We start from the raw sequence: 27,753 nt of genomic DNA, 5'->3' as shown, positions 1-27,753 counted from the left end.
GTGTATGATCTATATGGCGGCATTGTGTGTGAAGTATATGGCGGTATTATTTGTGATCTGCTAAAAGGGGACCCATTCTAGGGTGGTTCTGGCTGAGCACCTGCACACGGGTCAGGGGTAATAGGTGCAGTCAGGGGAGGGCTGGGGAGGCAGCTGAAAAGAGGGGTCTCATTTTTATCGTTACTGTATGGCTCCATTCCCCCCCAGCCTGCTTCCCAGCGTCACCCCGGATTGCGCCTGTCGCCTCGCTTTCACACATCGCCAGGACAGAATCTGAGGAGGGGAATGGGGTCTTTGCATGCAAATACTGGATCAGAACAGGCCATCAATCAGCAGAAATGTTTCCTGGATTTCTGTGCTGCTGTCTCCCTGCTCCTCTCCCATATATCTCCCTCTGTGCCCCCCATAGACCAGCACACTGCTCTCCTGAAATACTCTGTGGTGTTGTCACCCTGCTCCTCTCCCATATATCTCCCTCTGTGCCCCCCATAGACCAGCACACTGCTCTCCTGAAATACTGTGTGCTGCTGTCACTCTGCTCCCTCTACCATATATCTCTCTGTGTGCCCCCCATAGACCAGCACACTGCTCTCCTGAAATACTCTGTGCTGCTGTCACCCTGCTCCCTCCACCATATATCTCTCTTTGTGCCCCCCATAGACCAGCACACTGCTCTCCTGAAATACTCTGTGCTGCTGTCACCCTGCTCCTTCCACCATATATCTCCCTCTGTGCCCCCCATAGACCAGCACACTGCTCTCCTGAAATACTCTGTGCTCCTGTCACCCTGCTCCAAGAATCCTTGCTGCCTGCCATCCTCGGTGACCCAAAACCCCATTCCTCTCCTCAGATCCTGTCCTGGCGATGTGTGAAAGCGAGGCGACAGGGCCTGATATATGGTGGAGGAGCAGGGTGACAGCAGCACAGAGTATTTCAGGAGAGCAGTGTTCTGGTCTGTGGGGGGCACCCTGTTCGGTGCCAGGGATTGTACATAGAGCGCTGTGTTTTATACATATGGATGGACCGTCTTCTTGTCTGCTCCACAGATATCCAGGAAACATTTCTGCTGATTGATGACCTGTTCTGATCCAGACTTTACATGAAAAGACAGGAACTTTGCAGGCCCCATCAAAATGGCTGCTCACTGCGTTCCTAAATGTCATCCTCTCTTTACCCTTAGCAAACACCCAGAAGGGGAGGAGAGGAGTGACATCACACCCATGTCAGCAGATTCCACCCATACAGTGTCCATTTTAGGGCATGATCATATATCAAAATCAAACATCATGAACACTGTACGCCCATAATTACTGCAGGACAGTAATGTGAGCTAGTTGTACACTAGGTTTTTGTGCCAAACTTCAGTAGCTGCTCCCCCTAGTGTTAACAAGTGGAAATGCCAAACTTTTTAAAATTATTTTTCATATTTTACAATATTAAAAACAAATGATAATATTTTTTAAGAAAATGTAAACATTAATTCTTTACATTTTTTCAATTGCTGAAATTTTTTTTTGGGATGGCACCTTCCCTTTAAACTACTCAGCCTAGTATCACTATCTGAGACTTCTGCTTCTGAGGAAGAAATATCAGTTTCAGTTTTCTTAGAAAATCTAACTGTTGAAAAAGAATATGCTTTATTTTCTTTAAATTCCTGAATATCCCTTATAAAGAATTTGTGTTTTTCTCCTTCAAATGATACTGAAATCTTTCTACAGTGTTCTGTAATTGTGTTTCTTTTTTAATTAAATCTGGCTCAGAAGAGAGTTTTTTTGTTACCTCTATCTGTTCTCTCAGATTTTAATTTAGAACAGATAACTTCTGCTTTTCTTCAGGGCCTGTCACACTAAGCGATATCGCTAGCAATATCGCTATAACGTCACTGGTTTTGTGACGTTATAGCGATATTGCTAGCGATATCGCTATGTGTGATACTTACCGCCGGCTCCCCCGCTGGTTATCGCTGATCGCGCGAGAACGGCCTGGGCCGTTTCTCGTCGTCAGCTTCCTGCTGGGCTTTCTGTGGCGCTGACGAGCGACGCGTGGACGCGGGCGGGAGGACTTCAGGATCGTCGCGTCTGACAGGTAAGTAGTGACCCCCGACCGCTGCTATGTCGCTGGTGAGATCTGCCTGTGTGGCAGCTCACCAGCGACCACTTAGCGATTCACCAGCGATCCATATCGTTGTCAGGATCGCTGGTGCATCGCTAAGTGTGACAGTACCCTTCATCTAGCAGAAGTCTCATTAGTCTGATTGAACACTATGTAGCTTCTTTTTCTCATCTTATAATGAGACTGGGATTCTTATAGCGATAACCTGGTGAGAGTGTGATTCTCAGATGTATTGGCACAATGCCTGATTTTATATAGTTGTCAAGACTCCCACCAGGAAGCTATTTGATCTTTATAAGTTTTAGTTAATTCTTTGAAAGCCACATTAAAGGAGGGGACATATTTCTTTTGAGTAAAGGTACTATCCAAAAACACATCTCTAGAAGTTTAGAACCACTGGAAGTCTTCTTAGACCTGGCCATCCAGCCTAACTGAGCGATCGTGGGAGAAGAGCCTTGGTGAAAGATGTAAAGAAGAACCCCAAGATCACTGTGGCTGAGCTCTACAGATGCAGTAGGGAGATGGGAGAAAGTTCCACAAAGTCAACTATCACTGCAGCCAGTCGGGCCTTTATGGCAGAGTGGCCTGACGTACGCCTCTCCTCAGTGCCAGACATGAAAGCCCGCATAGAATTTGCTGAAAAAAATACATGATGGACTCCCAGACTATGAGAAATAAGATTCTCTTGTCTGATGAGACAAAGATAGAACTTTTTGGTGATAATTCTAAGCGGTATGTGTGGAGATACCAGGCACTGCTCATCACCTGCCCAATACAATCCCAAAAGTGAAACATGGTGCTGGCAGCATAATGCTATGAGGGTGTTTTTCAGCTACAGGGACAGGACAACTGGTTTCAATTGAAGGAAACATTAATGCGGCCAAGTACAGAGATATCCTGGATGAAAACCTCTTCCAGAGTGCTCTGGACCTCAGACTTCACCTTCCAACAAGACAATGACCCTAAGCACACAGCTAAAATAACAAAGGAGTGGATTCAGAACATTCAGACCATTCCTGACTGGCCCAGCCAGAGCCCTGACCTAAACCCAACTGAGCATTTATGAAGAGACGTGAAAATGTCTGTCCACCAACGTTCACCATCCAACCTGACGGAACTGGAGAGGATCTGCAAGGAAGAATGGCAGAGGATCACAAAATTCAGGTGTGAAAAACTTGTTGCATCATTCCCAAGAAAACTCATTGCTGTACTAACTCAAAAAGGTGCTTCCACTCAATACTGAGCAAGGGGTCTGAATACTTATGACAATGTGAAATTTCAGTTTTTCTTTTCAATAAATGTTCAAGATGTGGTGCAGAGTGTACATTAATGAGAAAAAAATGAACTTTTTTGAATTTACCAAATGGCTGCAATGAAACAAAGAGTGACAAATTTAAAGGGGTCTGAATACTTTCTGTACCCACTGTATATTATCTATTGAGGTGCATGAGTGGGTTTAGACATACATCTGTCACACGGCTTTCAACACAACTTTGCTGCATGGCACTACTGTGTCTCCACAACAGATATTTGGGTTGTGGAAGTGGGTCGCCCCCGCTGGCTTCACCCAGGGCTGTGGGGTACTCGGTACCGGGCCGGTGTCAGGGGGATGATGTGTCACAGCAGCGGTGACCCGGTCCGTGGCCCTGGGCCCCAATATCAATGGCGGTGGTGTTTGGTTGTAATATAAAGTTTGTGAGAGAGAGAGAATTTTTCTGTCCGCCAGAAATGATTTCAGGGTTAAATTTCCGCCTGACTTCATTCCTCCGGGCATGCGCACTATAAAAATGCGGATCCTGCAGCACAAAAAACGTTGCATGGTCCGTCCAGGGATCTCGGCGGACGCAAAAAATTGACGGATCCGCAAAAAAATGGATCTAACGGATAGTCATCCGTCAAGATCCGCCGGTAATGCAAATCAATGGGGAAAAAAACGGATCCGCCAAAAAAAATGGCGGATCCGTTTTTTTGCAAATCCGGCGGATTTTGACTGATGGTCAAAAAAGGAAGTGTGAAACAGGCCTAAGATGGTAAGCCAACGCTGCTTGCAGATCCACTGGGACTGATGGTGTGATGCAGCTAAGATGGTGTAGCTCCCCACAGGTGGAGCTGTAGTCCCAGGGTAGTGTATAGGTGTGATGGAGTAGGGGAGCAGAATGGTGTAGATGTTGATACCCCCAATGTAGCGGTGCTAATGCGGGAAGGAATGGAGGACACCAGGGCTTGCAGCTTCAAAGCTTTACTCACAGTTTGTAGTGCACAGGTGCCCGCTTCGGTACCGTGTCCTCCGGGACAGAGGCCCAGCCAACCTCCAGGCAAGATAGGGCTCTCCCCGGCAGCACCCCTCTAACGTGTGCCTTTGCTGAACAACTCCTCTATAGCGCCTATTGGTGTGAAGAGCTCCAGCACTGTGGTTCTCTGAAGTTCCTCCTGTCAGATGTTCCTAACAACTCTCTCACTTGCATGACAGACAGCTTTAGCCTGCTTCGGGGACTCCCTTCTCCTGAATCCCGGCTCTCTATCCGTTTCGCTGTTGTGTCCCAAGTCTTAGCTGGAGTCACACATAGTGACTTACCAGCGATACTGACACCGATATCAAGGTGTCAGGATCGCTGGTAAGTCGCTATGTGATCGCTGGTGAGCTGTCACACAGACAGCTTCACCAGCGATCAGCACAGTGATGCCGAACGCCCGGCATCGCTTGCCATCCCTGTAAAAAATAGAATTAAAATAAAAAATATTGTTATTCTCACCTTCCGACGTCCCGTGCAGCCATCCTGCCTCTCTCCACGCTCCGGTCCCAGTAATCCTTTGCGAGAATGACCACGAGACGTCACGGTCTCGCGGGAGCGCGAAGTCTCGCGGTCATTCGTGCAAAGGATCACTGGGACCGGAGCGTGGAGAGAGGCGGGAATGCTGCGCGGGACGTCGGAAGGTGAGAATAACAATATTTTTTATTTTAATTCTATTTTTTACAGCTGATCGCTGGTCTCCCGCCTGTCACACGCAGCGATGCGTGCTGGCCAGCGGGAGCCCTGCGACCAAAAAAATGTCCAGAGGTTTCTTACAGCGATACCGGCAGGGGGGCCGCTCGCTGATCGCTGTCACACACAGTGATCTCGCTGGTGAGATCGCTGTTACGTCACAAAAGTTGTGACTCAGCAGCGATATCGCTAGCGAGATTGCTATGTGTGACTCCCGCTTTAGATGGGAGTAGTGCATTTAGGCTAAGTGCACACGTACCGGAACGCTCGCGGAAATTACCGTGAGAATTCCGGAATTCCATTCCGCTGGAAAATCGCATTTTAAATTCCCGTGATTTTCCCACGGAAAAACTAGCATTTTGCAAGCGTAATTAGCTTGCAAAATGCTAGCGTTCTCCAAGCGATCTGTAGCGTCGCTTGGAGAACTGATTGACAGGTTGGTCACACTCGTCAAACATAGTGTTTGACAAGTGGGACCAACTTTTTACTACTGAGGCCGCCTATGCAGCATCAGTAGTAAAAGATAAAATGTAAAAAAAAATAAAAAATGGTGTTATTCTTACCTTCCGCCGTCCCGCGCAGGCGTTCCCAGTAATCCTTTGCGAAAATGCCCGCGATGACGTCCGTTCTCGCGGGATCGCGATGTCTCGCGGTTATTCGCGATGACGTCGCGCGAATGACCGCGAGACTTCGCGATCCCGCGAGAACGGACGCCATCGCGGGCATTTTCGCAAAGGATTACTGGGACCGGGAGCGTGGAGAGAAGCGGGAAGGCTGCGTGGGATGTCGGAAGGTGAGAATAACAATATTTTTTATTTTAAATTCTATTTTTTACAGGGATATGGTACCCAAAGCCTGGAGGACAGTCTCCTCTCCTCCGGACCGTGGGTACCATCCGCAAATGTTCTGCTTACTTTCCACGTGGTGTGCACAGCCACATGCGGGATGTAAGCGGAACAATGCATTCCTATGGGTGCGGGATCGCCACGATTCCGCAAATTAATGAGCATGCTGCGGCTTTTACCGCAAAGCGATTCCGCCGCGGTAAAAACCGCAGCATTAGCACAGCATTGCGGAATCCCATAGGAATGCATGGGATGCTTATTTTTCGCGTTTTTGCGGCAAAATAGCGTGGTTAAAACCGCCGCGGAAACGCGAAAAAAACGCCACGTGTGAACTCAGCCTTACAGCCAACTACTCCACCGGTGTCTGCTGCAGAACCATAAGTGTCCATACCACCTCGGGGACCGGGCCCTAGCCGTGCACTGAGAACCTATAGGCAGGGTTCCTATCCAACCCACTCCTCCTCTCTGTTCTCCTTCCACTTCGTTCCGTACTTGTCTTTCTCTCTCTTATGGAAATGCAGGTTACAGTCCTACGTCTCTCTCTCTCTCTCTTTCCCGTGCCAGCTGGCTTAGGTCACTGAGGCAGCTGCAGCACTCTTTCTTCTCTTTCTTTCTTCCAGAGACCCTCACTCCTGTCTGAGTGGCTTCCGTCCCGACTGACCTTCCGTCAGCCAGTCCTAATTACTCTCTCTGACCGCCCCCTAAGGGACTGACCTCGACTCCCCTCTGGGAGACTGACCTGTAATTCTATCTTTCCCTGTCTTTTTATACTAACTCCACCCACCTCCCAGCACATCTCGTGTTACGAAGCAGGGTTCCAGGAAGGATGCTCTGCTACCCCTAGCCTGAAGCTGCTAGGTGTCCCTGCTGAACTATCCTGTGTGTGGGATGCAGGTGTTGGAGTGTGGCAGGGAGTTCCCACCTTAACTGGACGGTGGGGCACTACACCTTAGGAGAAGGTGCAGTACCTATGTGGCAACTGAGCCTCAGGGGCGCCACAGAAGCACAGCTGAGCTATGGTCAGTCTGCAGTAGATCAGCTAACTGCATAGCCTATGAAGGCATAGGGAGACAACACTGTGCATGCTCAAATGATGGCTTTGTATCTTATCTCCAGTAGTTCCAATGCTAAGACGAGGATAAATGGAGCCTGGAGGACCATCATGCATCATTGTGGGGTTGATATTTGCTAAATGGAGTATATTTAAATATAAGTTGTATTAGCGTACATGAATATATGTGTACACTGTTTTTGGACCACATCAGAATTTTGGAAATAAGCCATAAAAAGCTTCTAATAAATATTCTCTAACAGGTGCACAAATTCCATTTTCCATTATTAAGATCTGTGTGTTTTTTGTTTCCTCTAATAGCAAATAACCGAAGAAACTGTCAGGAGCAAAATTCTGCAAGTGATAACGGCCTTTCATTACAAGGTAAGAAAAATTAATAGAAAGTAATATAATCATAAATAATCTCCAATAATTGCCCATTGGGCCACAACCTCTCCATCTACAAGTTCTTTCCTGTGTTTCCCAGAAACTCTCAGAGTCAAGACATATTCCTGTAAAGAAGAAAAAAACGATGTCCAAATGCATCAAATTAATAAAATATGGTAGAACAGATTTTATGCAGTTTAAACTGATATTTATTTAGTTTCTCGTGACTGCACTACAAACTAGAACTTTTTTAACCAAGCCTTTATTGTTATTTCCATAGGACTAGGGGACACAGCAGTTGTTAGATTCCTCCCAAAAGAACTTAATGGTTGACCAATGAGTAAGACTTGTTAAAATCCAACATACTGAATCTGAAACTTTCGACAGGAAATAACAATGATAAAGACCCATTAACAACGGACCGATAATCGGCACTTAATCAGTCATAAGAACACTGGTTCCTGGTCATTTGTTCTTGTGCCTTTAATCAGCCGACGAATGAGCAAAACCCTAATTCGTTGCCTGACTGGAGCAGTAATGGGGCAGCATATTACTTCATATAAATGCTGTATGGGGACTGAAAAATCACATCAACAAATGTTCTGTCCCTCTACATCGACCAATGTGAATAGGCCAAAGAGTACTGATTAGCTTGAAGCTATCCGAATGTCCTTGTTTATGGGCTGAACCTGTCCACTAATCTATATATTTCCTTTTTTAACTTATTTTCTTTTTTAACACAGGTATCAAGTTATATGCAAGTGTGCTCATCGGTAAACTCATTGTCTTGATTTCTATTCTGCTCACTTTTGGAATCCACCTACTTGTAATTCGCAATAAGGTATATTCGCAATATAAAGATGTGTTCCCTGATTATTCTTCTTTGTTATTGGCTGAATGGTAAGAGAGTGATAGCTAGTGATATATGTACTCTGTACCAAAATATTCACTGTTTACCAATATAACCATTGTTATAATCATACATCAAACATAACGCAAATTAAAGCGAGCCTTAATGGGCTTTTTTGCCTTCTCCTCCACCCAAAGTCCGACAATGTTCTGATCTCCAGCTAAGCTTTAGGCCCTAATCACACATCCAATTTTCAGAAGAAACCATACTGAATTAAGTTTTGGGTTTTTTGTTTGCATTTGTTAAGAAAAGAACACGTAAAGCCTTTATGGCAGTGGTCCTCAAGCTTTCTGACCTTGAGAGCCACATCCAGCTCTGAGAGAGGGCCGCGAGCCATATCCAGGTCTGAGACAGGGTCGCAAGATGTTCAGCTTTGAGAGATGGTCGTGAGCCACATCCGGCTCCCACACTCCCTCACAGTAGTGGCAACCAAAGCTCCTATTATGGGTATAATGACAGCCAAAGCTTTTCCATAGAAGTAGTATACCAAGATCCAAGGGTTCTGACAATCCCCCCCTTTTGTCTTCTCCCATCATGCACTCCCACCACACTGTCGTATCCAGCTTCAAGCACCTTTTCTGACAGGTAGTATCATCCTGTGTTCAGCACACCATCCTTAAATTATCTCTAAACCCCTAAGACCAGTATATGTGCATCCAGATCTGCTCTTCTGTTCCGGCCTACTTACATAATTCACTATTTTGAGATGCGCTCTTCATAGCTCTTTGCTAGACCTGGAGCTAATGCACCAAGCTAGCAGACAGTCGCGAGCCACAACTCATGAGATCGCAAGCCACATGTGGCTCCCGAGCTACAGGTTAGGGACCCCTGCTTTATGGCAAGAGAGCTGAAACTGTTGTAGTGGTAATTATCCTGCTTCTGAGAAGTAATCTAAAAAAATTCTGGATCTCGCGCTGTTTTCTGTAACATGTACCCTTACTGTGTTCTAAGTCTAAAAGGGTTTGTTCAGAAATGTCATGCATGTTCCAAAATGCAAAACAAAGCACAGTACAAGTGAGCCGGATTCTAGAAAATTATATAATAGGAACACCATTCAGATTGAAGAATTTAGCTGAAAGATTAACAGCTTGCTTGAAGGCACTGATATCTCGTAGTATGAGACCTTCCAATGTTATTTAATCTCACATTTCAAATCTACTGGTGTAGAGAAAATTGGAAGGAAATCAGAATAATAAAGCAACACTATTAAATAAGACATTACACTTCCACACATATGTCATACTTGCATGATTCAGATATAAGACAGCAGTAAAAACAGTATCTCACACTGTAGCCAAAAAAGAATGTGCCTTGCACACTTGTTCAACTCGGGTTTCGCCTGTCCGGCTTCATCTGGGGCACGTCCATATGATTAATCCTATGCATTTTTATACTTCTATACCACAAACAGAAGATCTCAAACGTAAAACACCTCAAATAGGTATCAAAAGTATTGCACTATTTAGGCAATGGCTCTATAATAAAATGACATAAAAGAAATATAACCAAATAGATCTTTACTGATTATAACATTTAGGTAAGAACTCCCTATTTGTATAAAGTAATACACATAACAACCAAATAAAAAAAATCTAAAAGTACAGAAAAATATTTGCTTTATTAAAAACTAGTCAAATATAAAATCACAAGGAGAACTAACTAGAAGAAGGATGCAGTCAGTTTCCAAAAAACATATTAAAAATGTAGAAAACACTATTCTAAACATGATTTTAATTCCTATTCTACATTTAGAAAAACAAAAAAATACATTTTGAAAAAAGGAGAAGTGGCGTATGCTATAGTTGTTAAAGTGTGAACTATCTTTGCAATCCAAATTGGGTGAGGATTTTATGATAGCTGCTGGTACTGTTGTACTTCCCTGCTACACAAATAGTAACCTTCTAGGCTTAATATAGATGTAAAAAAAGTGTCTTTTGAATCTTTACCATATTAAGTAATGCTTTGTAAATCAGGAAAACTAATTCTTACTTGACAATAATGTTTCCCTATGTCACAGGGATGAAATAAGCTCTTCAATTCAGAAACCCTGCCAATCTAATATATAAAGCTGAATGTGTGTGTGTATGTTTGTATGTATGTGTGTACAGTATGTCTGGGATTAGCATCTGCACCGTCGCAGCTACAGCCACAAAATTTTGCACAGTCACACGTCTGGACCCCGAGAGCGTCACAGGCTATGTTGTGAGGCGAAATTTTAACCCCGCACGTTCCAATTCACCAAACAATTTGGCCTATTATTCTTATCATTTCTATGGTGTTATCATCCTTCTGTAAAGCTGGAAATAACACAAATTATTACCGTGCCAACACAGACCACCCTCTGACACAGACTGCAGGGGAGCCCAGTATCACACAGGATAGGATTAGATATACGACTCAGCAGTCAGTATCACACAGGACAGGATTAGATACACAGCTCAGCAGTCAGTATCACACAGGATAGGATTAGATACACAGCTCAGCAGTCAGTATCACACAGGATAGGATTAGATACACAGCTCAGCAGTAAGTATCACACAGGAGAGGATTAGACACATGGCTCAGCAGTCAGTATCACACAGGATAGGATTAGATACACAGCTCAGCAGTCAGTATCACACAGGATACGATTAGATACACAGCTCAGCAGTCAGTATCACACTTGATAGGAATAAATACACGGCTCAGCAGACAGTATCACACAGGATAGGATTAGATATACGACTCAGCAGTCAGTATCACACAGGACAGGATTAGATACACAGCTCAGCAGTCAGTATCACACAGGATAGGATTAGATACACAGCTCAGCAGTCAGTATCACACAGGATAGGATTAAATACACAGCTCAGCAGTAAGTATCACACAGGAGAGGATTAGACACATGGCTCAGCAGTCAGTATCACACAGGATAGGATTAGATACACAGCTCAGCAGTCAGTATCACACAGGATACGATTAGATACACAGCTCAGCAGTCAGTATCACACTTGATAGGAATAAATACACGGCTCAGCAGACAGTATCACACAGGATAGGATTAGATATACGACTCAGCAGTCAGTATCACACAGGACAGGATTAGATACACAGCTCAGCAGTCAGTATCACACAGGATAGGATTAGATACACAGCTCAGCAGTCAGTATCACACAGGATAGGATTAAATACACAGCTCAGCAGTAAGTATCAGACAGGAGAGGATTAGACACATGGCTCAGCAGTCAGTATCACACAGGATAGGATTAGATACACAGCTCAGCAGTCAGTATCACACAGGATACGATTAGATACACAGCTCAGCAGTCAGTATCACACTTGATAGGAATAAATACACGGCTCAGCAGACAGTATCACACAGGATAGGATTAGATACACAGCTCAGCACACACTATCACACAGAATAGTATTAGATATATGGCTCAGCAGACAGTATCACACAGAATAGGATTAGATACACGGCTCAGCAGTCAGTATCACACGGGATAGGATTAGATACATGGCTGAGCAGTCAGTAACACACGATAGGATTAGGTACACGGCTCAGCAGTCAGTATCACACAGGATAGGATTAGATACACTGCTCAGCAGTCAGTATCACACAGGATAGGATTAGATACACGGCTCAGCCGTCAGTATCACACAGGATAGGATTAGATACACAGCTCAGCAGTCAGTATCACACAGGATAGGATTAGATACACAGCTCAGCAGTCAGTATCACACAGGAGAGGATTAGACACATGGCTCAGCAGTCAGTATCACACAGGATAGAATTAGATACACAGCTCAGCAGTCAGTATCACACAGGATAGGATTAGATACACAGCTCAGCAGTCAGTATCACACAGGACAGGATTAGATACACAGCTCAGCAGTCAGTATCACACAGGATAGGATTATATACACAGCTCAGCAGTCAGTATCACACAGAATAGTATTAGATATATGGCTCAGCAGACAGTATCACACAGAATAGGATTAGATACACGGCTCAGCAGTCAGTATCACACGGGATAGGATTAGATACATGGCTGAGCAGTCAGTAACACACGATAGGATTAGGTACACGGCTCAGCAGTCAGTATCACACAGGATAGGATTAGATACACTGCTCAGCAGTCAGTATCACACAGGATAGGATTAGATACACGGCTCAGCCGTCAGTATCACACAGGATAGGATTAGATACACAGCTCAGCAGTCAGTATCACACAGGATAGGATTAGATACACAGCTCAGCAGTCAGTATCACACAGGAGAGGATTAGACACATGGCTCAGCAGTCAGTATCACACAGGATAGAATTAGATACACAGCTCAGCAGTCAGTATCACACAGGATAGGATTAGATACACAGCTCAGCAGTCAGTATCACACAGGACAGGATTAGATACACAGCTCAGCAGTCAGTATCACACAGGATAGGATTATATACACAGCTCAGCAGTCAGTATCACACAGAATAGTATTAGATATATGGCTCAGCAGACAGTATCACACAGAATAGGATTAGATACACGGCTCAGCAGTCAGTATCACACGGGATAGGATTAGATACATGGCTGAGCAGTCAGTAACACACGATAGGATTAGGTACACGGCTCAGCAGTCAGTATCACACAGGACAGGATTAGATACACAGCTCAGCAGTCAGTATCACACAGGACAGGATTAGATACACAGCTCAGCAGTCAGTATCACACAGGATAGGATTAGATACACAGCTCAGCAGTCAGTATCACACAGGATAGGATTAAATACACAGCTCAGCAGTAAGTATCACACAGGAGAGGATTAGACACATGGCTCAGCAGTCAGTATCACACAGGATAGGATTAGATACACAGCTCAGCAGTCAGTATCACACAGGATACGATTAGATACACAGCTCAGCAGTCAGTATCACACTTGATATGAATAAATACACGGCTCAGCAGACAGTATCACACAGGATAGGATTAGATACACAGCTCAGCACACACTATCACACAGAATAGTATTAGATATATGGCTCAGCAGACAGTATCACACAGAATAGGATTAGATACACGGCTCAGCAGTCAGTATCACACGGGATAGGATTAGATACATGGCTGAGCAGTCAGTAACACACGATAGGATTTGGTACACGGCTCAGCAGTCAGTATCACACAGGATAGGATTAGATACACTGCTCAGCAGTCAGTATCACACAGGATAGGATTAGATACACGGCTCAGCCGTCAGTATCACACAGGATAGGATTAGATACACAGCTCAGCAGTCAGTATCACACAGGATAGGATTAGATACACAGCTCAGCAGTCAGTATCACACAGGAGAGGATTAGACACATGGCTCAGCAGTCAGTATCACACAGGATAGGATTAGATACACAGCTCAGCAGTCAGTATCACACAGGATAGGATTAGATACACAGCTCAGCAGTAAGTATCACACAGGAGAGGATTAGACACATGGCTCAGCAGTCAGTATCACACAGGATAGGATTAGATACACAGCTCAGCAGTCAGTATCACACAGGATAGGATTAGATACACAGCTCAGCAGTCAGTATCACACTTGATAGGAATAAATACACGGCTCAGCAGACAGTATCACACAGGATAGGATTAGATACACAGCTCAGCACACACTATCACACAATAGTATTAGATATATGGCTCAGCAGACAGTATCACACAGAATAGGATTAGATACACAGCTCAGCAGTCAGTATCACACAGGATAGGATTAGATACACAGCTCAGCAGTCAGTATCACACAGGATAGGATTAGATACACAGCTCAGCAGTAAGTATCACACAGGAGAGGATTAGACACATGGCTCAGCAGTCAGTATCACACAGGATAGGATTAGATACACAGCTCAGCAGTCAGTATCACACAGGATAGGATTAGATACACAGCTCAGCAGTCAGTATCACACAGGAGAGGATTAGACACATGGCTCAGCAGTCAGTATCACACAGGATAGAATTAGATACACAGCTCAGCAGTCAGTATCACACAGGATAGGATTAGATACACAGCTCAGCAGTCAGTATCACACAGGATAGGAATAGATACACGGCTCAGCAGACAGTATCACACAGGATAGGATTAGATACACTGCTCAGCAGTAAATATCACACAGGATAGGATTAGATACACGGCTCAGCAGTCAGTATCACACAGGATAGGATTAGATACACAGCTCAGCAGTCAGTATCACACAGGATAGGATTAGATACACAGCTCAGCACACAGTATCACACAGAATATTATTAGATACATGGCTCAGCAGACAGTATCACACAGGATAGGATTAGATACACTGCTCAGCAGTCAATATCACACAGGATAGGATTAGATACACGGCTCAGCAGTCAGTATCACACAGGATAGGATTAGATACACAGCTCAGCAGTCAGTATCACACAGGAGAGGATTAGACACATGGCTCAGCAGTCAGTATCATACAGGATAGAATTAGATACACAGCTCAGCAGTCAGTATCACACAGGATAGGATTAGATACACAGCTCAGCAGTCAGTATCACACAGGATAGGAATAGATACACGGCTCAGCAGACAGTATCACACAGGACAGGATTAGATACACAGCTCAGCACACAGTATCACACAGAATATTATTAGATACATGGCTCAGCAGACAGTATCACACAGAATAGGATTAGTTAGATATACGGCTCTGCAGTCAGTATCACACAGGATAGGATTAGATACACGGCTGAGCAGTCAGTAGCAAACGTGATAGGATTAGGTACATGGCTCAGCAGTCAGTATCACACAGGATAGGGTTAGATACACGGTTCAGCAGACGGTATCACAAAGGATAGGATTAGTTACACTGCTCAGCAGTCAGTATCACAGAGGATAGGATTAGATACATGGCTGAGCAGTCAGTAACACACTATAGAATTAGATACACAGCTCAGCAGAAAGTATCACACAGGAGAGGATTAGGTACACAGCTCAGCAGACATTATTACACAGGATAGGGTTAGATACACAGCTCAGAAACAGGATGTGCCAAAGGAGAGGACATTTTCATTCCAAGAAATCCACTCATTCCACCTGATTTGTTATTTGATTTTAAATGCCTCCAGTTTCCAGTTCAACTGCTATTTGCAATGTCCATTAACAATGCTCAGGGACAGTCCTTGAAAGTAGTAGGGATCGATTTGCAATCTCCATGCTTTTCTCATGGCCAGCTTTACGTGGTCTGTTCAAGAGTTGGAACTGCCAAAAATCTGTTCATCTTTGCATCGAAAGGAAAAACCAAAAATCTTGAATGAGTTGAAAATAAAATACTATCAATACTTGGGTAATCGTTTAGTTAATTTGTGTTGCAAATCTGTAGTGTTTAATATATTATGTGAAATGTTTTTATGTGCAATATAATCATTGTAATTTGTTATAACTAACCACAGTTGGTTACTATGCCCAGGCAACGCCGGGCTCTTCAGCTAGTATCAGTATATAGCTCAGCTTCTTAGTTTCCTTTGACCCAAACTGAAAGGGAATCTGTCAGTAGGATCAACTCATCTATATGGGCATAGAGATCATCGGAAGTTGAATAAAGTGATTGCTTTTATTAAGTTCAAGTGGGTGTCATCAGATAATTTTCACTTGGGGGCATGTATGTCGTCTTCCTGTATGAGCTGCTCAATCATAAGCATGCAGCAACATAGCAGAAAAAATAAAATAACCCACAAGAGCTTAGGTTTCTCAGTGTGTTAGATGTAATACAGCTCTGATCTCCTGGTCTAACCTTCTGCATGATTAGAAAGTGTTTGGAGATTAGAGCACAAATGACATATACTTTTCAGACAGTGTCCCTGTGGATTGGGGGATGAGACTGCACTGTTGAATTTAGCTATGTTGCATTACAATCCCTACTAACAGCTCTCCCCCCTTAAAGCACTGACAGTGCTTTAAAAGGGGGAGAGTTGATTCTGATAACAGCATTAGAGATGGGCAAACATGAACAGTAAAGTTCGGTGTCTATACCGAACACATACTGTTCGGGCATGGACACCGACCATGGACTTCACCAGGAATTCTGTGTTACTGTTCAGGTTCGGTTGCCAAACACTGGGTGTTTGTCATGCTGTCATGTGCATCACAGCACGGCAAACACCGCTTCTGATCGGCAGTGAAATTATTCCCGACGGTCAGACAGCCGCAGTTACCATGTTGTTGCAAGACAGTGTGAGCGCTTAGCTGTGATCGGAGGTATAAAGTTTACCTCCGGTCACTGGTGTCAGCTGATAACCAGCCAGACAAATCTCACAGCTGGGGGTTAAAAAAAAAAGTTTGGTCCCCCCCATTTTTGACAACCAGCCTTGCTAAAGCAGACAGTTGGGGGCTGGTATTCTCAGACTGGAAAGGGGCCATGCATATAGGCCCCCAGCCTAAAAATAGCAGCCTACAGTCATCCAGAAAAGGCACATCTTTTAGAGGCCGTGTTACACTCTGGTGTGAGCGAGCCCTTGAATTTATTGAACTGAACGTGAATTGCAAAAAAGTTTGCAACTAATCTGAATTATGGATACTCCCATAGGGTGTAGAAGTGACCTGTGGTGAAATCCACAACAAAACTTGACATTCTGTGGATTACAAATTTGCAGCTCCAGTCAATTTCTGATACAGATTAACGCCACAGTTTTGACGCAGAATACTAATACGGCAATACATTTTCTTTCTAAAAATCTAGACAATCTGCTTTGTATACAGTGGGGAAAAAAAGTATTTAGTCAGTCAGCAATAGTGCAAGTTCCACCACTTAAAAAGATGAGAGGCGTCTGTAATTTACATCATAGGTAGACCTCAACTATGGGAGACAAACTGAGAAAAAAAAATCCAGAAAATATGCAATATGCATAATATGCAAATAAAATGAAAAAAAAAACAGACAATGTGATTTTCTGGATTTTTTTTTCTCAGTTTGTCTCCCATAGTTGAGGTCTACCTATGATGTAAATTACAGACGCCTCTCATCTTTTTAAGTGGTGGAACTTGCACTATTGCTGACTGACTAAATACTTTTTTTCCCCACTGTATGCCCCATGGGAATTTACCAAAAAGATGAATTTTGCATTTTGTTTTATGTATATATTTGTATTTATATTTTACATGATGCTTTTTCATCTTTTTTTTTACAGAAGCAAGACACCTGAAACACAAGAGTAATCTTTTCACAGATTATATTACAAATACTAGTCAAAAACACAGAATTTTACAGTTATATTTTTAATTTTCTCTAAATGTTTGTAAAAAGATTATTCTAGATCGTAATTAATTTAATGCATTTTTATCATATAATGTGGTAGGCTGGTAGCTATATTGTGATGGTTGTAGTACTATTGGAATGGTATATTTGGCATTTAAGTGGAACCTGTCATCTGATTTATGCTCCTCAAACAGATCCTTTCTAGACTATTGTATCTAGGTATATTTTACACTAAAATGCTGCAGCATTTCAGAGAAAATGAACATTAGAGATCCGACCAGGGCTTAACCTGAGACAAGGATTCACCCAGCTGCCAATTCCAAGCTGTGTCGAAGGTGATTGACAGGTCTCTCCCTATGTATACAGCACATAAGAAAGAGACCTGTCAGTCACCTACGGCAGTGCCGGGAAGAGCTAGCTGGGGTCAGAGCCAGACTAGTCTCCCTTTACGAATCTTTAAAGTTCACTTTCTCTGAAATACTGCAGAGTTAAAGGGAACCTGTCAGCTTGTTTTTTCGCAATAAGCTGTGGCCACTGCCTTTCGGGGCTTATCTACATCATTCTGTAATGCTGTAGATAAGCCCCCAATCTAATCTGAAAGAAGAAAAACAAGTTTTATTATACTCACCCGGGGGGCGGTCCGATGCGGTCTGGGTCCAATGGATGTCGCGGGTCCGGCGCCTCCCATTTTCTTTCGACATCGCCTTGCTGCTTGCTTCATTGCTCCGGGGCCATAGCGCTTCTGCGCAGGCGTACTTCTCTGTTGAGGGCAGAGAAAAGTACTGCAGTGCACAGGCGCTGGGCCTCTCTGACCTTTCCCGGCGCCTGCGCACTGTAGTATTTTTGCTCTGCCCATCACAGGGCAGAGATGTACGCCTGTGCAGAAGCACTATGGCCCCGGAGCAATGAAACAAGCAGCAAGGTGGCATTGAAAGAAGATGGGAGGCGCCGGACCCGGACCTGCGACACCCATCGGACCCGGACCGCACTGGACCACCCCCCGGGTGAGTATAATAAAACTTTTTTTTTTTTTCTTTCAGCTTAGATCGGGTGCTTATCTACAGCATTACAGAATGCTGTAGATAAGCCCCAAAAGGCAGTGGCCCCAGCTTATAGCGGAAAAACGAGCTGACAGGTTCCCTTTAAGTGTGAAAGATGACTCAACATTTGCGAGCACTACTTTTTAATGGGCAGGTCATATTTATGAGTCCACTAGTCTGAGCATTTCCCAGCTTCCCATCTCCTGACTTGTAAGCAGGCAGATACACAACAGCTATTGGCCAAGGGTTAGAAGGGGCTGGAAGCAATTGTGGGGAGCACATCACTTATTAATAAAGCACACTCATTACTATTACTAAATAATATTTTGGGGGATATGTAGATGTTAGTAGTTCATTTTATTCATTTAAAGCAGATCTGTCACCATATTTCACCCTGCATATATTGATAAATAGGTCTTTTAAAGAGAATCCATGGGAACGATCCACACCTCGTACCCCATAAATAATATCATCCACACCTTTGCTGATGCAATTTGTTGCTCCTAAAGAAAAAAAATAAAGGTTTTAGTTCATATGCTAATGAGGTGCACTGGGAGTTTAAAAGCACTTCCCCAAGTCTCATTTTGACTGTTCGCTCTCTGACTTGACCATGCAGCCACTTTTCTTTCACTCAAGCAGGGGAAGGCGAAGATGCGTGGAGAATAGAACCAGAGAGACAGAGGCTTGGGGAAGTGCTTTGACGCTCCCAGAATATGAATTTAAACAAAATTCAGTCAGGGAGCAACAGCTTACATAGGAAAGACATACTGAAAGGGAATTTAGATGGTGAGCCCCAATGGGGACAGCAATAATAATTAGAGTTGAGCGAAACAGGTCGAAAAAATTCAAAAGTCGCCGACTTTTGGCAAAGTCGGGTTTCATGAAACGAAACCCGACCCTAGGATGAGGTCGGCCACGAGGTCGGCGACTTACGCGCCAAAGTCACGTTTCAAAAGTTTGTTTTGCGCTCTTTCAGCCAATCAGGATCCACGGACACTGTGGGCAACGTGATGACCTAGGCACGGGTCACCACCATCTTTCAGAAGGGCATGCAAGTGATTGGCTTGCTTTGGTGGGCGTCACAGGGGGTATAAAAGGGCGTGCACGCCGACCGCCATCTTACTTCTGCCGATCTTAGTATAGGGAGAGGTTGCTGTAGGGAGAGCGTTAGGCAGGGAAGAAGACAAAAAAACTGCTTCTGCTGCTAGCGATTTGGCCTGCACAACACACAAGTCACTGTGTGTGCAGTGCAAGGGGAGGCTATATTGTGGTGTATCAGTGGTGTTGGTTGTTGGGCTGCCTTTTAAGGCTTCCTGACACGCTGGCATTGCTGTTTACCCACTGCTCCGCAAACTGCTTTTTTAAAAGCAATCCAGTCTCCCTTATCCTCTAGTCACTTTTGTCACAGCTGTGCCATCGAACCTGTCACATAGCGCTCAGATATCAGTGGGCCTCACACAATCCACAAGTGTCCAGTGTCCAAAAGTGTGCGCAGAGATTCAAAATCTCCATTATCCTCTCGTCACTTTGGTCACAGGCAGCTGTGCCATCGAGCGTGTCACATAGCTCTCAGATATCAGTGGGCCTCACACAATCCACAAGTGTCCAGTGTCCAAAAGTGTGCGCAGAGATTCAAAATCTCCATTATCCTCTCGTCACTTTGGTCACAGGCAGCTGTGCCATCGAGCGTGTCACATAGCGCTCAGATATCAGTGGGCCTCACACAATCCACAAGTGTCCAGTGTCCAAAAGTGTGCGCAGAGATTCAAAATCTCCCATTATCCTCTCGTCACTTTGGTCACAGGCAGCTGTGCCATCGAGCCTGTCACATAGCGCTCAGATATCAGTGGGCCTCACACAATCCACAAGTGTCCACTGTCCACAAGTGTGTGCAGAAATTCTAAATCTCCCCTGTCCTATAGACACCTTGTACCTTGTTTTACATTACTATATAGTTTGTTGGATTTTGTCTACATTTCTACCAAAAATGAGGAAGGCTGGTGGAAGAGGCCGTGGAATTGGGCGGGGGTTGGCAGCTGGTAATGATGGTGTTGGTGGTGGATCTGATGGTAGTGGCAAGAGCAAAATAGGACCGAATGCAGGAGGTGCTGACCCTGCGTCATCGTCTGGCTACATAAGGCCTCGAACGCTTAGTTTTCTAGGAGTTGGCAAACCGCTTTTAAAGGCAGAGCATCAGGAAAAAGTTTTGTCTTACATTGCTGACTCAGCCTCCAGCTCTATCGCCTCCTCTTCTTCAGTTGTAAAAAGTAAAAGCACTGAGTCGTCATTGGAGGCTCATGTTCATGAACCACACCTTTCCTTGTGTCCTTCACCCCAACCAAGATTGAAGGATGACGCAGGCCATACTACTGATTACTCCATGGAGCTGTTTTCACATACCATGCCTGGATTATCAAGTGAAATGGTGAATTACCCAGGCCAAGATGAATCTGACATGGAGTGCACTGATGCACAGCCGCTGATGGATGATTCTGCTGGTACATTCACTCAGAGCACTACATTGTCCTCGCAGTGTACAGAGCCAGATTTTGACCCTGATGAGACTCAGGTGCCCCTTCCCGCACACTATACCACCATACACGGTGACACAGAGAAAGGTGCACATGACATAGAAGAGGAGGTGATGGATGACCCAGTTGTTGACCCAGATTGGCATCCATTGGGGGAAGAGGGTGCTGCTTCCAATAGCTCAGATGAGGAGCATCCACAGCAGACATCGACATCGCAACAGCTGTTATCTGGCAGGCCCGGAGCACTCCAAAGACAGGTTCCAAACATCAAAAGAGTTGCTGGACAGCTTGTCCAGAGGGTCAAAAGATCACAGCGTGCTAGGCCGCAAAATGTCTGCCAAAGTAGGAAGAGTGCAGTGTGGCACTTTTTTGAACAAAATCCTCATGATCAGGCCAAGGTTATCTGTAAGAAGTGCGCAAAGACCTTTAGCCAAGGGAAAAATCTGAAAAATTTGAATACCAGTTGCATGCTTAGACATTTAACCAGCATGCACTTGCAAGCATGGACACAACACCAAACCTCAAGTGCCACATGTGCAACTGATCACAACGAAGGTAGTCAGCAACGCTACATTGTTTCCCCCACTGTATGCCCACCGGTTAGCACAGCAGTAAATGTTGAGGTGTCGTTGCAAGACCACAGCAGTCAGGGAATCCCACTGTTATATCAATGAAAGACTGATTCTAGGCCATCAGAAAGAACACCAACTCCATCACCATCATCAACCCTCTCTCAGTCCGCCCTGTCCACCGCTACTTCCACCATATGCAGCTCTCAAGTCCAGCTCACCCTCCCAGACACTATGAGTAGGTCAAGAAAGTACTCAGACTGAGTACGCGTACACTGGGTTTGAACGCCCACATTGCCAAACTAATCTCGTTTGAGATGATGCCCTTTCGGTTGGTGGAAAGCACAGCTTTCCGCGAACTCATGGCCTATGCAGTACCATGCTATGACCTACCCAGTCGCCACTTCTTCTCTCGCAAAGCCATCCCAGCCCTCCACCATCATGTGAAAGACCGCATTGTCCATGCACTCAAGCAGTCAGTGAGCGGAAAGGTGCACCTCACAACTGATGCATGGTCCAGTCAGCATGGCCAGGGCCGTTACGTGTCCATCACTGCGCACTGGGTTAATGTGGTGGATGCAGGGTCCACAGGGGACAGCGGTGGTGGGACAGTGCTGCCTAGCCCACGGTATAGGAAACAGTTGGCTGTAGGCGTTCGACCCTCCTCCTCCTCCTCCTCCAGAAGCGAAAGCTCGTCCACAGAGCGCAGTCGTACGAGCACTCCATCTGCAGTTGCCACTGTTGCACACGATGTGTCCCCCTATCGAGCAGCTAGTGGAAAGCGTCAGCAGGCTGTGTTGCAGATGATGTGTTTGGGCGACAGACACACCGCCGAGGTGCTGGCCGAGTACTTGAAGCGACAAACTGAGTCATGGCTGGGCAGTGTACATCTTGAGGCAGGCAAGGTAGTTAGTGATAACGGCCGTAATTTTGTGGCAGCCATAGCCCTTTCAAAACTCAGCCACATACCTTGCTTGGCTCACACCTTGAACCTGGTGGTGCAGTGCTTCCTCAAAAATTATCCGGAGTTAACAGCCCTGCTCCAGAAGGTGCGAAGACTGTGCGCGCACATCCGCCGGTCGCCTGTACACTCCGTTCGTATGCAGAAGCTGCAGCGATTGCTCCACCTTCCCAACCACCGCCTCATTATCGACATTGCAACAAGGTGGAACTCCACCCTGCACATGGTGGAGCGGCTGTGCGAGCAGAGGCAGGCCATAATGCATTTGTGGGAGGATACACGGCCAGGCACTTTGAGAGCAGACATATAGTTGACAGGCATGCAGTGGTCGAAGCTGAAAGACCTTTGTAAAGTCCTTCAGTGTTTTGAGGAATGCACACGGCTGGTAAGCGCAGACGACGCCATCCTAAGCATGAGCATCCCACTTATGCGTCTGCTCATGCAAACTTTGACGCACCTTAAGGAGCAGGCGTCTGCAGCCTATGTTGATGAGGAGGAAGAGGAGGAGGGAATCCTTGATGACATTCAGCCATTGTCTGCTCAGGGACCTCTCCTGGACGAGGTGGAGGAAGAAGAGGAGGAGGAGGAGGATGATGGGGATGATTACTTAGGGGAGGAGGATGCATCTCGTGGGGCAAGTGAAAATGTTGGCGTGGCAAGGTCTGGTACAGGGTTTGTGCGTGACTGGAGGGATGTGGATTTGCCAGAAAGTGCTCCTCCACCCAGCACTCGCAGTGCATCATTGACACCGGGAACATTGGCCCACATGTCAGATTATGCCTTGCGGATCCTAAAAAGGGACCCCCGCATTGCCAAAATGATGTACGATGACGACTACTGGTTGGCCAGCATCCTGGATCCACGCTATAAAGGCAAATTACAAAACATCATGCCACAGGAGAACCTTGACCTAATATTGGCTAATAAACAAGCAACTCTGGTAAATTGGTTGCTTGAGGCATTCCCAGCACACAGCAGCGGTGATGGTTCTCACATGAGCCGTACGGGCCGGGGGCAGCTTGGCAGAGGTGTTCGTGGTGCACACAGCAGAAGTGGCGTTGGAGACAGGGGTTTCATGACAATTTTGTGGACTGATTTTTCAAATACCGCTCACACAACTGGTAATACTGCATCGATGGAAAGTGACAGGAGACAGCAGTTGTCAACTATGGTTACAAACTACTTTTCCTCCCATATCGATGTTCTCCCACGCAGGTCATTCCCCTTTGACTATTGGGCCGCAAAACTGGACACCTGGCCTGAATTGGCCCAATATGCCTTACAGGAGCTCGCTTGCCCAGCTGCAAGTGTGCTATCGGAAAGAGTCTTCAGTGCAGCTGGATCAATCCTGACAGAAAAAAGGACCCGTCTGTCAACCCAAAATGTGGATGATCTAACCTTCATTAAAATGAACCACGCATGGGTTTCCAAGGATTTTGTCCCACCTTCCCCTGATGACACATAGGGTGACAGAAAAATGGCTTGCTTTGGTCCACCTCTTCCTGGTACTTCACCTATTTCGCCTTTTGCATCAGCTGAATGTCCAACATCAACATATGCCACTTTCTAAAACTCCCTAACTGTGCTGCCTCCCCCCCATGGCCGGGGTCACCACCTACCGCACGACACCGTGCGAGTGCCGTTGCCCTGGACAGGTGGGTAGGCCGACTCTTGGGCGCGGGCACTGGCACAGGGTCCCTCATAGTGCAATCAAGTGTCTCTGACGGCGGTGGTGCACACCCGCCGTCAGACACACCGCTGTACTATGAGGGGCCCAGGGCCAGTACCGACGCCCACGAGAGGGCCCCCCTTGCTTGGGCAGGGCCCCAGCATTTGCAATCTTTACCTCTCCCTACTCCTCCGCTGTGTAATCTGGGCCGTCAAATCCATACTGTGCCTGACACCGTCTGAGCCTGCCTCCTGAGACATATATTTTGAATGTGTACGCTATCCATACATGTTATCCAGGGATACGGTACCCTTTCTAACCTTTGTGCAATCACGTGCAATCCATACTGGGCCTAACACCGTCTGAGCCTGCCTCCTGAGACATATATTTTGAATGTGTACGCTATCCATACATGTTATCCGGGGATACGGTACCCTTTCTAACCTTTGTGCAATCACGTGCAATCCATACTGGGCCTAACACCGTCTGAGCCTGCCTCCTGAGACATATTTTGAATGTGTACGCTATCCATACATGTTATCCAGGGATACGGTACCCTTTCTATCCTTTGTGCAATCACGTGCAATCCATACTGGGCCTAACACCGTCTGAGCCTGCCTCCTGAGACATATATTTTGAATGTGTACGCTATCCATACATGTTATCTGGGGATACGGTACCCTTTCTAACCTTTGTGCAATCACGTGCAATCCATACTGGGCCTAACACCGTCTGAGCCTGCCTCCTGAGACATATATTTTGAATGTGTACGCTATCCATACATGTTATCCGGGGATACGGTACCCTTTCTAACCTTTGTGCAATCACGTGCAATCCATACTGGGCCTAACACCGTCTGAGCCTGCCTCCTGAGACATATATTTTGAATGTGTACGCTATCCATACATGTTATCCAGGGATACGGTACCCTTTCTAACCTTTGTGCAATCACGTGCAATCCATACTGGGCCTAACACCGTCTGAGCCTGCCTCATGAGACATATATTTTGAATGTGTACGCTATCCATACATGTTATCCGGGGATACGGTACCCTTTCTAACCTTTGTGCAATCACGTGCAATCCATACTGGGCCTAACACCATCTGAGCCTGCCTCATGAGACATATATTTTGAATGTGTACGCTATCCATACATGTTATCCAGGGATACGGTACCCTTTCTAACCTTTGTGCAATCACGTGCAATCCATACTGGGCGTGAGAACGGCTGGCGAGCTGTTAAGCAAGCTACAGCACCTGTCCAGACAAGTACAGGGATTCCCTAGCGAGGAGACTTATTTGATTGTTTTCAATGTTGGGACAGCAACTTTTGGGGAGCACTATACTCTGGAGAATGATAGATGGGGCCCACCATACACTGGAACATTCCAAAGGTGGACATCAGACACTGGAGCAGCATTTACAGGGCCCATTATACACTAGAGCATTAGAAATGGGGCCCATTATGTTTGGAGCATTATTTGGGCCCATAAGACAGTGGAGCTTCATCCATGGGGACCAACATATACTGTAGCATTATGTGGAGCTCATCATACACTGTTTCAAACATTATATGGGACCAATGATTCTGTATGGAGAAATAGATGGGCCTCGTCATGAGATGTAAAAAGTGAGGTATTTTTCATTGTACTATACCGCTATTTATCTGCCGTATCGGAGCATGATGAGTTGTGGTATGTGTTAAAGGGGCGCTCTTTCACCCAGGGCACATGAAAACCTGCAGCCAGCCCTCCCCCCCCCACAACTTTAGCCAAATAACCCCCATTTTTCAGTGCGTAACTTGTATTATGAAGTTAATTAAGGTTGACAAGCTTAAGTAAGAAGAATTGATGCTTTTGGCATTCTAATGGGCACTGTAGGTGTGTTTCCTGTCCTCCTCTCACTGCCGACTTTTATTCCCCATTGACTTACATTGGGTTTCGTGTTTCGGGACGACCCCGACTTTTCCCTATAATCGGACGATCTTGCTCGACCCGACTTTTGGAAAAGTCGGGTTTCACGAAACGAAACGCGACCCTAAAAAACCAAAAGTCGCTCAACTCTAATAATAATGTATGTAAAACGCTGTGGAATATGATAGCACTATATAAACAATGCATAATAATAATAGTAAAGGTATGGATGACTTGACAATATCTTACAGAAAGCGTATAAACAGTTTGGGTGGGGAGTGCAGGGATTGGATCATTCTGAGCAGATTCCCATTAAACCTTATGTGGCTGTTGTGCTTACTTTGAAAATCCATGTCAGAATTGCAATAAATTCCTTATGAATATTTATACTCAATCACCGGTTTCTTAGGACAAGCTGAATACATTGTGAATTCCACGGTGATTTAGGGGAGACAAAACATCCATTCATTTTCTTCTTCATCTTGTTCACAGCTGACCTGCAATAAGTATATATATATTTAAAGTACATGATGTGACAGTGATGAGCACACTGAATATATTGGGAGTTATGTCTGTGTACATGTGTTTTTAAAATTAAATGTATTTTATTTCTAAACATGGTTTGTATAATTTTTTTGTGGTTACATTCATGTTGTTTTAACATAATTTGTTAGGTGTTTTTTTCTTTTTTTATTTTAAATCCTAAATGTAGGATTTAAAAAATGTACAAATCCAATGGCTGTATAGATCATAGAACAAGAATGAAATGGTACCTTTCTTGTACTAATACAATGTACCAGGGATGAGAAATCAAGCTTTATAACTTAGATAAGTCTGAAGTGAATCGGGCATCTAGACCCCCATTACACGTCCAGACTAATTTGCATGTAAATTTAAATCTTCAATTCTCTGCATTGGCACATCGGGTTACTGCAAAACAGGTATCATTTTTATTCTTGCTATACGACCTATAAAGCCATGCCACTGAATGGATTAATAAAATTGTCCTGGTAAATTCCCTATAACCCCTTAACGTCCAATGATGCATATATCCAACATTGGACGCCTCCCCCTGTTTGGTGTGTGCTCCGGTGATGAGTCCGCACCTTTTCCGGCCTATGACAGCTGATCTGATCAGCTGTCATGTGCCCCTAACAGTCGCCGATGGAATCACTATCCACCCGCAGCTGTTAACATGTTAAATGCCGCTGTCAAACGCTGACACCTGCATTTAACATGCACGCGCAGGAAGCACGTCATTGTGCCCGCACATTGGCACCTGTGTCACATGACCGCGGGTCACCAATGGGTTGGTATGACAACTTGGGGTCTGCAGGAGACCCCTGTGGTTGTCATTGCCAAATCGCTATGAGCACTGCCCAGCGGTCGATGCTCATAGCAAGTGAGCATTTCTGGTACATAAAGCAGGGCTGCAGCACTGCTCTGTGTAGCACAAGCGATTGGATGTTCGCAGCTTCTAGTCTCCCATGGAGACTATTGAAGCAGGTAGAAAGTAAAACAAAATGTGTTTTTAAAATTT

The 27,753-nt window shown here is 45.2% G+C and overlaps 1 protein-coding gene and 1 long non-coding RNA gene across 2 annotated transcripts in view; one reads left to right on the top strand and one right to left on the bottom strand.

The window, feature by feature from the left end:
- LOC141089251 (immunoglobulin superfamily member 1-like) overlaps positions 1 to 18,032 on the top strand; it is a 156,376-nt gene extending 138,344 nt beyond the window's left edge. Inside the window, exons 7-9 of the mRNA XM_073575558.1 lie at positions 7,314 to 7,376; positions 8,123 to 8,220; positions 17,463 to 18,032. Of these exons, the coding sequence (XP_073431659.1) occupies positions 7,314 to 7,376; positions 8,123 to 8,220; positions 17,463 to 17,477 (176 nt within the window). The 3' untranslated portion in view covers positions 17,478 to 18,032. The remainder of the gene's footprint in view (positions 1 to 7,313; positions 7,377 to 8,122; positions 8,221 to 17,462) is intronic.
- Positions 18,033 to 18,908: 876 nt separating this feature from the next.
- LOC141089170 (uncharacterized) overlaps positions 18,909 to 27,753 on the bottom strand; it is a 70,048-nt gene continuing 61,203 nt past the window's right edge. Inside the window, exons 4-5 of the long non-coding RNA XR_012232199.1 lie at positions 26,554 to 26,710; positions 18,909 to 19,073 (exon numbers count right to left, since the gene is read on the bottom strand). This is a non-coding gene — a long non-coding RNA (uncharacterized lncRNA). The remainder of the gene's footprint in view (positions 19,074 to 26,553; positions 26,711 to 27,753) is intronic.

The sequence above is a fragment of the Dendrobates tinctorius genome, unplaced genomic scaffold (genome assembly GCF_039654945.1).
Source record: "Dendrobates tinctorius isolate UK_male_01 unplaced genomic scaffold, ASM3965494v1 ptg000044l, whole genome shotgun sequence".
Taxonomy (NCBI): Eukaryota; Metazoa; Chordata; class Amphibia; order Anura; family Dendrobatidae; genus Dendrobates; species Dendrobates tinctorius.
The sequence above is the reverse complement of the archived record's forward strand: the minus strand, read 5'-3'. Positions and strand labels throughout refer to the sequence as shown.